Source organism: Nematolebias whitei, chromosome 19, assembly GCF_014905685.2.
Source record: "Nematolebias whitei isolate Nwh7 chromosome 19, NemWhi1, whole genome shotgun sequence".
Classification (NCBI taxonomy): Eukaryota; Metazoa; Chordata; class Actinopteri; order Cyprinodontiformes; family Rivulidae; genus Nematolebias; species Nematolebias whitei.
This window is the reverse complement of record NC_056516.1, coordinates 23353738-23370807: the sequence shown is the minus strand read 5'-3', so window position 1 is coordinate 23370807 and position 17070 is coordinate 23353738. Positions and strand designations below refer to the sequence as shown.

The 17070-nt window shown below is 38.1% G+C and overlaps 1 protein-coding gene across 1 annotated transcript in view; it reads right to left on the bottom strand.

The window, feature by feature from the left end:
- The window catches only part of LOC119425793 (engulfment and cell motility protein 1), a 46442-nt gene extending 30496 nt beyond the window's left edge, over positions 1-15946 (bottom strand). Inside the window, exons 1-5 of the mRNA XM_037693339.1 lie at positions 15822-15946; positions 7569-7609; positions 7328-7400; positions 7178-7228; positions 6904-7073 (exon numbers count right to left, since the gene is read on the bottom strand). Of these exons, the coding sequence (XP_037549267.1) occupies positions 6904-7073; positions 7178-7228; positions 7328-7400; positions 7569-7609; positions 15822-15899 (413 nt within the window). The 5' untranslated portion in view covers positions 15900-15946. The remainder of the gene's footprint in view (positions 1-6903; positions 7074-7177; positions 7229-7327; positions 7401-7568; positions 7610-15821) is intronic.
- Positions 15947-17070: the final 1124 nt, after the last annotated feature.

Genomic DNA, 17070 nt, shown 5'->3' with positions numbered 1-17070 from the left:
GGGGGGGGTCCTCAGAGTTGCACTGCACTTTCTGAACTGACACTAAATCGAAGCAGATTAGGAGATAGATGTTTCACTAAATGTCTGGTCGATTCATTCTCACAACCACAACTTTGTCAAAGTGGAAAACAGAAGCAAGTTGAGATATAAAGTCAGACGCGTCATTAGCTCAAACCTGGCAAGTTTTTTTTTTTTTTACAACATATTGACCAAACCACTTTCAGCTGCAGTCACACATACACGGAAGAGCTGCTGAACCTCAGCTACAAAAAACACCTTTTAGACTAAATCTATATCAGCTAGAATAATTGGCTCAGTGGGCAAAATTTTAATAAACAGACACTGCAAGATCTGGCACCTGATGCAAGAAATACACATTATAATAATACAACTACTACTACTACAACTACAACTACTACAACTACTACTACAACTACTACTACAACTACTACTACAACTACTACAACTACTACTACAACTACTACAACTACTACTACAACTACTACAACTACTACAACTAATAATAATAATAATAATAATAAAAATAATAATTAAAAAATATGACTACTACCACTATTACTACTAAAAAGAATAATAATAATAATAATAATAATAATGCTTGTGAAGCCGTATACCCTTTAAGTCTGATGTTAAGAGGATATTGTCCATAAAAATTATTTTTTTTTCTCCTAATAATCAGTCTTGTATTTCAACCTTAGGAGTTTATACACAGCATTTGATTTCAATAATTATTTATTTATAATGATATATTATATATTAATAATAATATTTATATTTATTAATTATTATTTAGTAATTATTAAGCAAGGCCTGTTACGGTAGATGAGAAGCAGCAAACTGTTTTGTAAACTTTTGGAAGTATAAAAAATAAAACTTCAAGTTCTGTCAGTTTTATTTATTGTTTTAACTACAGTATTTTACTATGTACTTTATTTTTATGCTACCTAAATATTTTCATTTTTAAAGGAAAGTTTTGCATGCGACTTTACCCGAGTCACTGTGGAGGGATGTTAAATGAGAAAATAATCCAATATTGTGAAAAATCAAATGTTAAAAATTATTATAAATATAAAATAGAGGAGAATTCCAAACAAAAATAATAAAATATTGTTGACAGAGATGTGTGTTTGGCATACATAACTAATAAATTTAGCAGCAATATTTAAGTATTATTAAAAACAAAGAACATGTTTTTTCTTCACCCGATTGCAAATCAAATAAGAATGAATTAAACCTCAACAGCTTTAAGACAGAGGAGAGAATCTGCATTAGACTGTGTCGTTCATTATAAATAAACCGTCAGACTGACTGAGTCAGGAGGAAGTTCAACCCTCATTTAATAAATAGATCAATAGAATGGAATAAAGTAAATAAATTAAACCATGTCAAAACTAATAAAATAGACATTTTTTATTATTCAAGGTTTTATCGTTGCTTTGAATTTTTAAAAAGAAATGCAGACAAAATATACTAAATATCCACAGCACTTTGCCTCTTTTTAAATTGTTGTCATCCTTCAGTAGTTTGTGTGTGTGTGTGTGTGTGTGTGTGTGGGGGGGGGGGGGGGGCTTCCACCCCACTCCCACTCTTGAAGTGACCCGGCCAGCCCATGGGCCACCAGTTGGTGAACACTGATTGAGTTTAGATTGATGGGCAGATGATCTAGTTCAGTGATCACCAAATGGTGTACGAGATGTTAGGTTAAATGCCAACTCTAAATTGTCTCTAGACATGAGTGAGACAAATGGTTGTCTCCTTTGTCTCAGTTTGTCCCGGAGACCTGTCCAGGAAGGCCTCTCGCACAGTGACTAGTTCCTCACAACTCAGGAAGAAGTGTGTAAATCGGTCTACTTTTCACAGGTTATCAGTACTAAATTGCTGCAGACAACCATATGACCTTCAAAAATGTAAAAAAAAAAGAACAAAACATAAAAAAGCTATTACACTTTTTAGATAGGCACTAGAATTTAAAAACTTTAAGGATTTAAAGTTGAAAAAACGAGAAAATGCTGTTCCACGTCTTCTCAGTAGAGGGTGCTCTCTGATTTTACCTGGTTGGTTCTGGTGGACAGCAGCTGCAGCAAACCTCAAGCTGATTTCCACATAAATGCAGCACATCATCTTTGGCAGAAGCAGATCTGAGAGCAGCTCTGCCGTCGGGAGGCTCAAGCACTGGGCCTCGTGAATAATTACAGATCACCAACATGGCTGGCAGGAGCACTAACGAGTGGGTGTGATACCTATCTACAAGTCTGTGTTTAAAAACGCAGAACTACACGTCCTACTCTTTCTCCTTCTCGCACACAACTCTCAAACAGATCTGTTGGTCATTTCCATAAATGAACCTGAAGAGCCGAGAGCAGAGTGGAGATGAGATCAGTGCTGCTGTAGTGGCTCACTGCAGTAAAATTAAACAGGGTCAAACGTTTCATCATTTCAACGCTCTTTTTAAAACAAGAAGAGGTTTGGTGGTTTCCTCTGTATAAAATATGAGTGTAAGGTGCTGGAGGCTAATAAGCAGACGTGAACGGGTTTTTCTGCTGAAAGGAAAAGATGACATTTCTGACCAGCATTTGAACCTGTATGCACGAATCCTAACGAAACAAACAGAAGCTCCTCATTGCAGACGTTGAATAAAACCATGGTTTGATGTAGGATTTCAGCCCAGAGAGGAGTTTGCCTTGCAGCAATCAGCGGTGCGCTGTTTCCAAACAGCAGCTTTGGGTTTTCACTGCGCTGTAGTGAGGGCACATTCGATATTGTGCATTTAATCCACGAGTGGTGCAGACTTATTATACAAACAATTCTCAAAGACGAGAAAGCACAAAACGAGCATGTCTCACCTGATGGTGTACGAACATTCGCGTTTCAAAAATTCTCCTTTTAGTTTAGACTTTTTACAGTTACAGTAGTCCTTCGCTACTTCGCGGTTCGACTTTCGCGGACTCGCTCTTCCGTGGTTTTTCAAAATAAGATTGGACATGACACACAATTGGCTGATTGATGGATGAGCCGCACGAGCGGCATGTATTGTTTATTTAAAATAAATTATTTTAAATGATTTATCATCTGCTAAATCATTAGGTGTAGCAAGAAGCTCGCTCCGGCAGCGCTCTCTGCCACGCCCACATTTCTCCTCCTGCTGCATCGGCTTCGTGAAGGGTTAACCCTTTGCTGTCCAGCTGCACTTATAGACTTTTGTCTTCCAACTTAAAATTCAAAATATGTCACATTGTAAAAGCGTCATAATCACAAAGTATAAAAGTGTTAAAAGTAATTTTTTTAAATTATTTTAGAATTCTATGTTCAGATGTTGGAGTGTAATTGATCAAGAAATAAGGGTTAACACTTTGATCTCTTGCTTCTCCATAATTTAAATTTAAATACTGTTATATTTTTAAATTAACAATCCACGCTTTTTATTTAAAATGTTACAGTGTTTAAATTTAAATTGTTTATTTACACAGAAAGAGGGAGATTGGGAGGTGAGGAGTGTGACTGCAGCGAAGAAGTGGGCGTGGCAGAGAGCCGCAGGTGGCAGAGAGCGGAGATCATGACAAGCTGTGCTCTTTTAGAGCGTTTACAGTTTAGAAACATTGTTTAGAATATTGCAAGAGTGTGGGAAGGGTTTATAAAGCCTTTATATATCAATACTAAAATAAACTACTACTACTACTATTTGTACTACTATCCCTACTTTGCGGTTTTTCACGTATCGCGGTGGAGCAGGGAATGGAACCCCCGTGATAAACGAGGGACTACTGTACGCAGTGTGCTACTCACACATACACACACACACACACACACACACACACACACACACCCTCTAATATCATGACGAAGACGTTTCACCTCAGAAAAAAAGCCTCCATTTAACCTTTAACTGGGTCTCCAGGGCTCTCTGCTTCCTTCAGTACACACCGTTTTACAGATCTGATGAACAGATAAAGCACAACCCAGCGCTGTCCTCCCATCTGACGTCTAACGTTACAAACAACTGTCAACAAAAACAAGCAGGAGTCTCTATTAGTTATTAATCTCTGCCAAAAGGGGAAAGTGGACAATACTGTTGCTGTTCATGTGTGTTTAAAAGCAAGTCTGCCACCAAATTATTGCCTGAACCATGGGACTGATTTAAATAAACCAATCAGAAAATAATTGGATGTTCATCTACAACCAATTTAATTTAGGAATCAAATCGATTCAAGTTGTCTGCTACAGCCAGCTTTTCTTAAAAACACAAACAAGTTTAAAACTCAGTTGTCATTTTTTAATACATAAACATCATCTATGAAAAGTATTCACTTCCTTGCTGCATGTCTTACCTTTTAATTGCTGTCATAAATCAATCGTTGTCAATAAAAATGGGCCTTCTTTCCAAAATGTATTTATTTAAACCTTCAATGTCAAATTGAAATCAAATTTCTACAGAGTAGTTAAAAATATGTGATATAAATTAAGTGATTGAATAAATATTTACACAGTTTAAAGTGACTGGCCTAATTCAACTTGGAGAAAAAAAATTTAAAAATTGCACATCAGAAGATGGAAACAAAACGATTTCCAAGGCTCTGAACATCCCCAGGAGTTCTGTTAAATCCAGCATCAAGAACTGGAAGGAATATGGAACATGTGTAAATCTACCAAGAGCAGGCTGTCCTCACAAACTGAGTGACCGTGTGAGAAGGAGAATAGTGAGAGAGGCTGCCGGGATCCCTGTGATCACTCTGATGAAAAGCTCCAGCAGTTGAGACGGGAGAGACTGAGCATACAACAACTGTTGCCAGAGTTATTCACCAGTCTAAGATTCATAGGAAGCCACTGTTGAAGAAAACTCTAATTAAATCTCAGTCTCTAAAGATCTTTAAAAAAAAGTTAAGTATGGTCCTCTGGCTTTTTTTTTTTTTTTGGAATGTCCAGAGGACCAGACTTAACTTTTTTTTTTAGATTTTTCTACCTGGATTATTGAGCATGCATCAGGATAGTCTCTAAATACAAACTTTGGTTTTCTTTAAACTTTATTTAGATTTATTTGTACAAAAAAAGCCAGTTTATATTGACCATGACTGACTAAACCAAAAATTTAAACATCCAAGGGTGTGAATACCTTATATAGGCATTGCATTGATACGATGAAGCATTAGCTGAGCTGTATTAACGGCACATACTCTGAGCGTGACATCTTGAGATACTGCACGAGATCACGCATGACAATATTTTCACAGTTTGCCCAAAACAACAAGAACTCTGTCATTTCTCAACATAAGATAGACTAGAGGGACCAGCATACTCCATCTGAAGCTGAACCATCGACTCGTGGTCAGGGGACGTTTGTTTTCTCACACACCTTTCATAATCCACAAGACTCAAGCGCAGAGCTCCTGGGAACGCCCTCCCGCTGCAGTATACATCGCCGCACGAGCTTCTTCCCACCAGAGTCTCCACTCCATCCCTGCATCTACCGTTTGGCCACAAATCTTTCATGAAGAAAGCACCACACACTTCAGGAGTCAGACTCCTCCAAACACAATATCTGCACGATCGCCATCCAGGAGTTTTTGATCATCTGACTAATTTAGTGTGTTTGAAGAGTCGTACAGCTGAATGTCTGCACGCATTTCTGCTTTGACGAATATGCCGACAAACTTCTGACCAGTCGGGTACTCCTGTTAGAAAAGGTTCGGCCCGGGGCTTGTGTCAAGAAGGAGTGGGCGAAGCTGCTCTGAGTTCAAAATGATGAGATTTTCGTCAAGCAACTACGTCAATGAGAGACGATTTTACCACTTCGGACCGGGCCCTTGAGTCTAAGAAAATATGAACTCTTCAGGCTGCCGTGTGGTGATGTTCTAGCTGTGGATCAGGTCTGCACAACCACACATTTTAAAACATGCAAGTCATTTTAGGATATTTGAGTTTTTTGTAATACTATTTTTCCTCCCAGTGTTTATATTTTTGATAGAGAAGCAATACGGAGGGAGTCTGTCTTTCAGGTTTACGGTAAAAAATACCTTTGGTGAACACTGAAAACATTTTTGAACTCAACTAATTTTATTTCCACTTTGTTTTTCATTAACTTATTATCATTAGTTTCTAGTAATCACAGGGTAACACTGACTTTTTAGAGAGAGCAAACTATTAAGTTCGTGTCAAAAGGTGACAATAAAAATATTAATTTAATGACTTTACATTAGGCACCAGCTCTGTGATGGACTTATGACCTGTCCCGGGTGTCCCCCGACTGCTGGGCATGGGCACCAGTGACCCCCGTGACCCAAAAAGGAAGAAGCAGGTAAAGTTAATGGATGGATGGACATTAGGCACCACTAAAAATACAACAAACACTCATTACATTATTGCTAGTAAAGGTTTTATAGATGCAGTCTCTCATGCTCCTGACAAAAGACAAAATCTTTGACTCAAGGATATAAATATTTTTAGTGAATGCGAGCTATTTACAGTCTTAGGAAGAAAATGCTCTTCTGTCTGGTGGTTAGTCAGCTGTGGCCTGGGTGGGTGTGTTGAGTTTGAATGCTTTGAGCCCGTCAGGGAGTACAGTGCAACTCCAAAAACCTCTTTCATTCTCTCAGAGATCCAGGTCTCTGTTGAGCTCCATCTAAATACCAGGATGGTAGTGAATAAATCTGTTATTAGCACCAGACATCTGCAGGCACATGGTTTCATTATGAAAATGCTGAGGCACCGCAGCCACACACTGAAGTCCTTAAATTACAGGCTTCTATTTAAATTTGAACACTTGGAATTATACATTCGTTAGATTCATTTGACAACATGTGGATGGATCACATGGATGGAGTCATACATTAGGATAAAGTGGAAGAAAAAACATCGGATCGGCTGAGCTAATGAGACGGGCCGACTTACTCTGTCCCACTCTCCACCATCTGAGTGAGCAGCGAGATGCCGTCCAGGTTGATGAACTCCTGTGCGAAGGTGATGTCCCGGGACGCGTTGGCCAGGTCTTTCAGCGCCTCCAGTTTGGCATCCATGCTGGACGACTGGATCCGCTCATGAAGCTGCACAGCCGTCTGGTACTACCGGGGTGAAAAGTAAAAGATTTAACCAATAACGTTTCTACAAAAGTAAAACATCGCCGAGGATCCAAATGCGTTTTCCTGTGCACATATCGAAAACTTACAGGAGAGGTGGTTAAGCGCAGAATCGAGCCATTCTTGATGTCGTTGCGGTTCTGTTGGGGATTTTAAACACACGAGCGGAGATTAGCGTGCACTCGAGGACCATTCTTCTGTGGATGCTCCTGCTTCCAGTCAAAAATAGATAACCAAACCTTTTCTGTGATGTAGAAATTTGTCGCATCAGCAATCTGTAGAGCAAAGTTTTCATGGTTTCCCAAGGACCAGCTGCAAGGAATCAAACGGATAAAACACATTTTACTAATAGCTACTAAAAACTGCACATCTTCAATGAAGATTGTAGCACGAAGACAAAGAGTGTTTTTAAAATCTATTTTTTAGAAGCTCTCGATGAGTTCTTCCAAATGTAAGAGGAATGCATTTGTGCAGACTTACCCCTCACACACTTCTTTAATGATGGCCGAGAGAGGCTTTTTCTGTGAATAAAAGGCAAAAGTACATTTAGTCCAGCAACGAGTTCCTAAAACAACATTCAGCTAAGAGTGGGCAGCAATTATGTTTTACTGCAGGACTGGAACAATGAGGGATTATTCTTTTTGTTAATTTATCCGTCTCCTGATGCTACAGTTTGCTGCCCATGCCTGTTGCTTTTCATCATGATTGTATTGTAAATATAACAAAATGTAAACATCTTATGACTTTTGTTAAAGGCATATAAAAAAGTAACAAGTTACTTTGTTTAAAAATAAAAATATCCACTGAAATACCTTAATTATTGAATGCTACTTTCTAATAGTTCACACATTCATACCAGCATTAAAGATCAAGTTGACTTCCTTTGAAGTAGAGTTCTGCTTCATGGTATGAACAACAAATATCTTACCTGCTGTAGATAGCTTTTTAACCCACCTCATTTTAGAGAAATAAAGTTTGATTCTCACCAGACTGATTAAAAGCTACAATTAGTAAAATATTAAATGTTGATAATGTTTTCATGCATATTGGCTAATGATCAAATAGATTTGAAACTCATGATTATGATTCAACGTTAGAAGTGTGTTTCAGGACACGTCATCAAAACCCTGCGTCATCATAATACCGTGATGTGATCAAGTTTATTTTGTCTTCAGCTTGAACTTAAAAATACAACAAAAATACACTTTAACCTGATATTACTTATTCCTGGAAATAATTGTGTCAAACTTGAGATTCATTTCAATACATGTTTTTATCATAGTGTTAAAGAAAACCTTTACTCTTGTACACATAAACAACCATTTTGCTAAAAAATGCACACCATTATTCTCCAAGACACAGAGTCACAAAACTTTGGTGGCGTTTTGTAAAAGTTTAAGAAACCAAACCAGTCAAACAAGAAGGCGGGATAGAGAAAACGGGGTTTTCCAACAAAAATACTTCATGGCTGTTTGAGAAGAAGTAAGCAAGTGAGAGTCAACGATTGTGATGTTGATTATCAAACTTAATCTTCAGGATGTATTTTTTTTTTATAAAACAAATGTAGGATCTCAATACATAAAAAAATCAATCTCTGTTAAATTACACCTTTTTTTCCTTCAATTGCTTGTTAGCATTAATGTGCAATGATAAAAGCTTAAAACCAAGAAAAGACTCTTATTTTGTCTGTAGAATTATTTAAAACATCCTGATAAAAATGTACATTAAGACAAGCTTAATAAGAGTTTATATTCAGTCAAAACCCGACTGAATTCTTGTATGACTGCACCTACAGAGATTGAGCAGCAGAGAGGAGAGGCTGCGGTGTCGAAGATTTACAGCGTAGAGGCGGCAGGATGGTGGGAATGCTTGACAAGCAAAGAAAAAGGAGGGAGGTGGCTGAAGAAAGGGGTAGGCTGTTGTGTGAACAAAGGAGACAAGAAAACAACAAAGAGGTGTGGGAGACAGGGAAAGTTAATGGGAGAAATGAAAGACGGGATGCTGAAGTGGGAGAGAGATGAAGATAAAGAAGGGAAGACTGATGATGTTGAGAAGTAAAATCGAAGAGCAGAGGACAATGAAAAGCAGGAAAACTGACAGCACAAGGTGGTGATGAATGTGAGTGAACGACAATGGTTTTAATCAAAATCTGCTCAACATTTAGGATAACTTACAGAACTGATAAACTGGATATGAGGTATAATTAGCATCTAGTTATGAAACACAAAAAGATTTATACTTTTCTGTAAAAAAAAAAAATTAAACTAGCATTTCTTGAAAGAATGCCTGTTGCTCACTGCTTTGCATGTCCGAGATTTAACTAAGATGACATGTTGGGGCTCTGAATATGAGTGAACTGTTGTGCAACTCATACATGCGCAAAAGTTAGAATCAGCTATTTTTAACAGCTTTACAGAATAAATAAAACGTAAAGCCATTCTACATTGAACTAGCTCTTAACATTTGACACACTTACTGACATCTGTAATGGTAACTAGTACACATATGCTACAAAACTTTAACTATTGTAACTATATTACATATGTATTATATTATATATAATTATATATTACACATGCTCTTAATTAGCTTACTGTTATGGTTGTTAAAAATTACATCAAGTCCATTTAGTGTCTCTGGTAAAACTGGAGAACTGCTCAAACAGACTTTCCCGATTAGTTTAACATGAATGGGGTCATATTTGGAGCAAGCGATAATTGAATTAAGCTCCCTGGAGTGCTCCAACCTCTGTCTCCTACTGTACATGTACAGTACGAGTATATTACATCATGCTGGAGCTGTGGCAGCACAGGATCCTGCAGCATGTTGATGTTTATGAAGTGCGGCCTCGGCTCCAGCACAGAACTGTAAGCTGATAAAAACCAGTTATGAACGTAACCGTTTCCCAGTCTTGGTCTTCTGTGAACATCGTCATGCTTTAGATGTTTTTTTCTGCTTCAACTCGCCAGATTTTAATAGATTTTATTAGCAAGTTTTTGCAGAACTTGATGCTCTTGAAATAATTAATTCCTTTGAATCAGCTGTGGAAAAAGGGAAACGTCTAAAACGTGTTAGATGGTGAACTCCAAGAACAATGAATGGAAAACACGGGAGTAGGAGGGACGTAATGTGGGAGGTAGTAATTAATCAAACTGCACTCTGCAGCTTGTTAACCAGGATATAAACGGAATATCTTTACATTGCATGAAATATTAGGAATCGATCAGTGGATTATTATTTTATTTTCAGATGATTAGGAAAGATCACTTTCTTGTAAAAAAATTCAAACCTTCACATAAACATGTTTGCAATAAACTTTTACTATCTATCACTATTTGTTTTGTTTCAAGTCCAAATGCTCTGAAGTATCGGTTGTCACCCCCGATAAGCCCCATCCGATAAACTGCAGGTTTCAGTGAAATGCAAAATGTGATGGAGAGTCGTTCCAAGTAGCCGTGGGAACGCATCTAACTTGTTCCACTCGATAGAAGATGCTGAGAGTCAGAAGAAGCAGCACGATAAAAGTTTGAGCCAACGTGTCCCTGAAACAACACCCCCAGCTGTTTCAAAAGAGAAACGTGTAGCAAACGCAGATGTTTGCTGCATGAGTTGTTGGGTTTTGTTGTATAAAGTTAGAATTATTAATTTTGACAAAATGGAGAGTTTTATGTTTATTTGACGGTGATTTCAATTTTTTTGAAGGCGAAATACAAATAAAAGGTGAACATTAATTTATTTGAACAGTTTTTCTGAGGCTTTTATATTGTTTATAGCGATATCAGAATTATATCGTTATCGACCGAAATTAAGAAATATATCGTGACAGAAGTTTTGGCCACATCGTCCAGCCTTAGTTGGTACCATGCCCAGCAGCAAGTTGGACAGCTTTACATGAAAAGGCTGCAAATTTCTACGAACAAAAATTTACACATCTTTATTTTGTTTTCAGTTTCACAAAACATGTTTGGCTGCGTGCAAATAGCAGCAGCACCCTGTGGTCATCAGATTTTCAACTGCAGACTGTAATAATTCAAAGTTGAGCTTTTTGAACGTTCCAAATTACTTTCTCACTGAACTGACTGATGATGTGTAAACTGTTTGTTGATCTACCTTTTCCCCACATAATGTTGAATTACTGTATAGAGTCCTGACTGTATTTTTATTTGTGTGAATGTTGATTCAGCGTTCACACTACTGTTTCACTATCTTGTTGAATTTCTGTCCTTTTTTCGTAATCCAGCTATACTTCTGCAAATGCTTTGCTATTTTAATCCTAAATATATCAAAACACTCAGCTCATTCAAGAGATGGGTTCCATGACTTTTGATTTTTCTAACTATAGTACTTTTCAAAATATTCCATTCAATACAATTCAGTTTATTTATATAGCGCCAAATCATAACAAGTTGTCTCAGGGCACTTTACAGAAACATTCACATAAAAATCAATTAGTAAAGTTCTCCATCTAAGGAATCCAGCAGACAAGTTGAATCTTGGCTTCGTTGCAGTCTCCCATCCTGAGCAAGCACAGTGGCAACAGTGGAAAGGAAAAACTCCCTTTTAACAGGAAGAAACCTCCAGCAGAACCAGGCTCAGGACAAGCGGCCATCTGCTTTGACCGGCTGCATTTTATTTACAAAAATGCATTTTCTCTACTTTTGTTTTTATTTGGTTTTTATTTGGTCTTATTTTATTCTACACATTGATAGTTGTAATCAAACTATTTCACCCAGGGGGGTTAATAAAGTACATTTTACTTGACATAAAATGAATTGAATAGCAAACAGAGGCAGCTCACAAACACATACATAACTCCACATGTACATAAAACATGCACAGACATGTAAAGCATGAACAGTAACAAGAATGAATGTTGCCACACAAGTACACCTACATGAAAAAATTAATAAATAAATAAAAAACACACACTCGGTTGTATTCATCCACACCCCCGCTCACAAATGAACAACAAATGAACATTCTTTCTCTGGGTCTCAAGACAAGTGGAGCAGCCGAAGCCCACTCCTCATGGCATGACTCAGACAGCCATATGCTACTGCACGGCCCATTGTACAAAGATGGGGGTGGGGGGTGGGGGGGGGGGCACTTGCAACACAATAAAGGAAGGAGGAGTGAAAATGAATGAGTGAAAGCAAAGGACTGGGAAGGAGGGGAAAACAAGACAGGAGGAACAAAGAGAAGATGACGGATAAAGAGTTAAAACAGAGTGAAGGAGCAGAACGTGAGGACAGGTGGCCCGAAGAAGTTAAAATGCAGGCCGGACTCAACTCAAGGCAATTTATAATGTGGAAATAATAAGATGGATAAAAGGTCATGAAATAGAAGAGTCACCAAAATGTGCAACAGTTGTGTTTTAAAACATGAATCAACCAGAAACGCATGTAGTTCAAGGCTCCGCTCATCGAGTTATCCAATGAGAAGGGCAATTTGTAGCTCCAGTTGCCTCAGTGACTCAGAGCTTGTACTGTAATTAGCCCATCTGTGAGTCACACACACACACGCACACGAGCACACACACACACACACACGCACGCACACGCACACACACACACGCACACAAGCACACACACACACACGCACACGAGCACACACACACACACACACAAAGAGAAAAGGCCATTTTACACACTGTATGTGCGATCAGACAGCAAACATGTCCTCTATGCATGAGGTAGTCATTATTTAAGCAAATTATTTTATTAATTTGTTATTCTGTATTTTTGTTGACACTGACCATCTGCTGACCCACAGCATAGTTAAGAGTCATGTGATACATTGTTTATCATAAAATAATGAATAAACAAACAAACCAGAATACAAAAAGAGGTCAGCATGAATTACACCAGATGGATTTTTTCAGCATTTTTTTTTTTTAAAGTGCTTATTTCCACCAAATGTCCCACAAAATAAAATTATTGAAACATAAACTCTATTTAATTGGTACTTAAACACGCATTGCACAGTGATATCCACCGTAACGTCCTTACATTAAACGCAGCCTTCATGCATAACTGCTGCAAAAAGCAAAGATTCAAAATGTTAAAATAATGTTTTAGTTTAGTTCTTTTGTGTCTAGGCCTGTCACGATAACAAATTTTGCTGGGCGATTAATTGTCTCAGAAATTATTGCGATAAACGATAATATTGTTTGGAGACCGTTTAAAACTAATGTAATGATAATGACATAATAATGCAAGTATATCCTCTCAAAGATCATCCATCCATCCATTTTCTTTACCTGCTTATTCCATTTTGGGTCACGGGGGTCGCTGGTGCCCATGTCCAGCAATCACTGTGCGAGGGGCGGGGTACACCCTGGACGGGTCGCAAGTCCATCACAGGGACACAGAGACAAACGAGACAAACAACCATTCACTCTCTCACTCACACCTAGGGACAATTTAGAGTTACCAATCAGCCTAACATGCATGTTTTTGGTCTGTGGGAGGAAACCGGAGTACCCGGAGAAAACCCACGCATGCACGGAGAGAACATGCAAACTCCACCCAGAAAGGCCCCTGGACCGGGGTTTGAACCAGGGACCTGCTCGCTGAGAGGCAGCAGCTCTACCAGTTGCGCCACCGTGCTGCCTCTCTCAAAGATCAATAAACTTTAATTTCAAAAACACAAACTGGACAATAAACAAAACAAAAATAAAAATAAAACGGACTCTCAGTCTCCATTAAAAATGCACTTGAATAAAAACTAAAAAAAAAAAAAAAATATATATATATATATATATATATATATATATATATATATATATGGAAATAAAAACGACATTCAAGCAAAACAGTACGGATTATGACGTGTGTAAACTAAATTGCCCTTCTAAAAATAATACAGAGAAGACAGGCAAAACGGCCAGTTATATAAACAAAAGTGCAAACTAACAAAAGCACACTGAATTTAAATAAGAGCAGATGCCTCAACAGTCCAGAAGCAGATCTGTAGCTACTTTAGTCTGGCAGATTCTGAGCAAGAAACACCAACATGTTGAGTTTGTGTGGCTTAAGGCAGGATAACTGCTATGGATGCTTGGGCTTTAGGTGCAAGTTGGTTGTATTGCTGCTCTTAGTTGCTACCGTGTTAGGACAAATGTGACAAACTGGCTCGCAAAGGTTCAGTGGTTCGCTTCTGTCATTTGGTTTGAATCCGAAGTGCTCCCACACTGCTGCTGTAGTGTTTGACTTTGAAACCAATTCAATTTTGTTTAGTTTTTTGCCAATATCGAATAGCATTTCTTTAGCTTGCTAACTCCTCACGGGACTCTAATGCTGCAGAGGTACAAGACGATGCGCCTTGACTGGCTACATGGCGCGATAGTTCACTCCCTTACGCTAAGGACATGAGAAAGGGAGGAGTCAGTGAAGAGCACCGGAGTTGAGCCTTTTGTCATCCAGTGTCTTCAGTAGAAAGAGAGACACGAAGAAACGATAAAGCAGATAAATGAAAATGATCGACCTCGTTTTAATTTATCATGCGATTAACTGATTTATTGTTTATCATGACAGGCCTATTTGTGTCACATTCATGGTCTTTAGTTCAAGCAGAACAAGAAGAAATGCATAACTGTGCTCTAGGATTGACCTTTTGTTTGCAGCCATTGAAGCTTGGCAACAAATGAAGTGACTTCAGTTGGTTTTGATTTGCAAAATGTGATGCAGAATGGGAAAAAAAATACAAATCTTGAAAATCATACATTCAATAATGATTAAGCAATATGTTTTTTCTGGAAGAACAAAGACACATTTGCTGGTTTTGATTGGTCACATACGCACACAGTGTGACAATGTGGCTCCGCAGTGATCAGAAACTTGACTTTGGACTTCTCTGGTCCACATATCAACAACGTGTCCTTGGCTGCGATTCTTTCACATGCTCACAATGTGCTCATCTGTGCACGAGTGGGTGTTCGAGAGGGATGTGCCAGTGAAGGAGTTAATTAAACCCGTACAGTAAATCACACAGAGCAGTCAACAAGACTAAAAAGGTGCTACATAAATGCTGTTTAATTACAAAACGTCGTTTGCCGAGTGCTGATATTCTCTTTTAGAAAATTAACCTAAAACACATTTACACTTAAACCTAGACCCATTTACACTTTTTGATCATAATTGTCAGGTAATAATAATAACATGTAAAACATTTGAGTTGGTAAACAGCCACGTCCTCGTAAAGAAGCAACGCTTTCTACTTGATCTGATCCGTTATCAGAACCCAAACCTACAAGACCTGACAAGAAACAGCAGAATGTTACATCTGATAGCTTTATCTTGATGTTTTATCAAAAACCTCACTCATCACAGTCGGTGTAATGCTGTTAGTGCTTAGGCTGTTGCGTAGTTAAACATCTTTAATTAAAGTCACTTCCTTTAAGCTAATTAGATTAATTGTTGGGAACAACACAGAAGCTGCTCCATCCCCTGATCACATCCGCCCAGGCCCACTGAGCTTCTTCATTACCTACATGCCATTACATTAATCTGTACTAATGTGTTCAGACAAAACATACATATGAATATGTTGGTAAAACCTGCAAGATGATTTAGAGCTACCTTCAACAAAGAAGAATCCGTCCAGATGACCTGACTTAACCTTGTTAGATTTTTCTACCTGGATTACTGAGCCTGCATCAGGAGATTTAGAGCTATTTGTTTGATTTAAAATATATGAATGTTATATTTGGGTTATTAGTGGACAGGCACGCACCTGGTCTATCTCCATGAGCTTGGGGAACGCTCCCGGCCACTCGATGGCCACCTTAACGATGTCTGCCGGCGGCGGCATGGCTGCCGGGGAGGTGCTCGGTGCGAGTCTCGCTGCCTCACACCTCTGTCACCACTAATGGAGGGGAGCTCATCCAAACCTGCATAACAAGTACAAACAGAGGAGAGAAAGACAGAAAATGAGGCGTCCAGATTTAAAACTAGATTTTTTTTAAATGACATTTAAATGATTGTGATTGTGACTGATGAAAAGAGACGAGCACAGACCAGATCAACACATCAGAATCAGGTGTTAGTAGAGTGCACTTATTTATTACTGGAAAACGCTCGTTCAGAAGCAATTGGGCTTGTACAACTAGAACATTTGTGGAAATTAAAACAAAAGTGGAAGTTTACAAAATGTAGAGCAACATTTAAAATATTTTCTTCAAAATTGACCAGACTATCAAAATCAACTTCTGGATCGGACTGAGACTGAAAAGTGCACCTAAATACAGAATTGAGCTTCCAACACCAAGTGGTAAAAATCCAAACAGGCAAATAAAATATGAATTTGTGGTTTCACGCCTTTTGATTTCAGATGCTATACTAATTTAATTATTCATGAACAACTAAAAACCATTCAGACTTCTTGGTATGGTGCACACGCAAGTGTAATCCAACTCTACTTTGTAAAGCTAATTTGCTAAAAATGTCAAAGTTGAGTGAACTGGAAAACCACAGCATTTTGTAGCAAACCCACAATTTCATTGCAGACCCGACTCAGTTGATTCATTTGTATATACCAGGGGAAATAAAATACAAACCCTGAATATTTTTGCTTTGATTTTTGCAGAAAAAAGGTAAGTTTGATAACATTTTTGGACGTGTTCACGGCAACAAAAGTGTTCCAGTCGTTTGAAAGCAGAAGAAATTCAATAACCAAAGCATGGTATTGTTCAAAATAGGTTTCAATTTCTTTAAAATTTTGTTTAGTCAAAAATATATATAATGTATTTATAATTGTGCTTACTGGCAAAGGTTTTTTTTAATGTCTTAAATCATGTCCTGTTAGGACAAGGTGTGAAGAGATCTTTTTTGTAATTTCACTATCCTCTCATGTCTTTGTCCCTTTTTCTATCTAAAAAAATATATTCTGAAAAGGATAAGAAGGCCGCGCTTTATAGCAGCAGCTACGTGCACTCCACCCATCTTTCGAACGACTGTACAAACATATTCTCGTATCTCGGTGC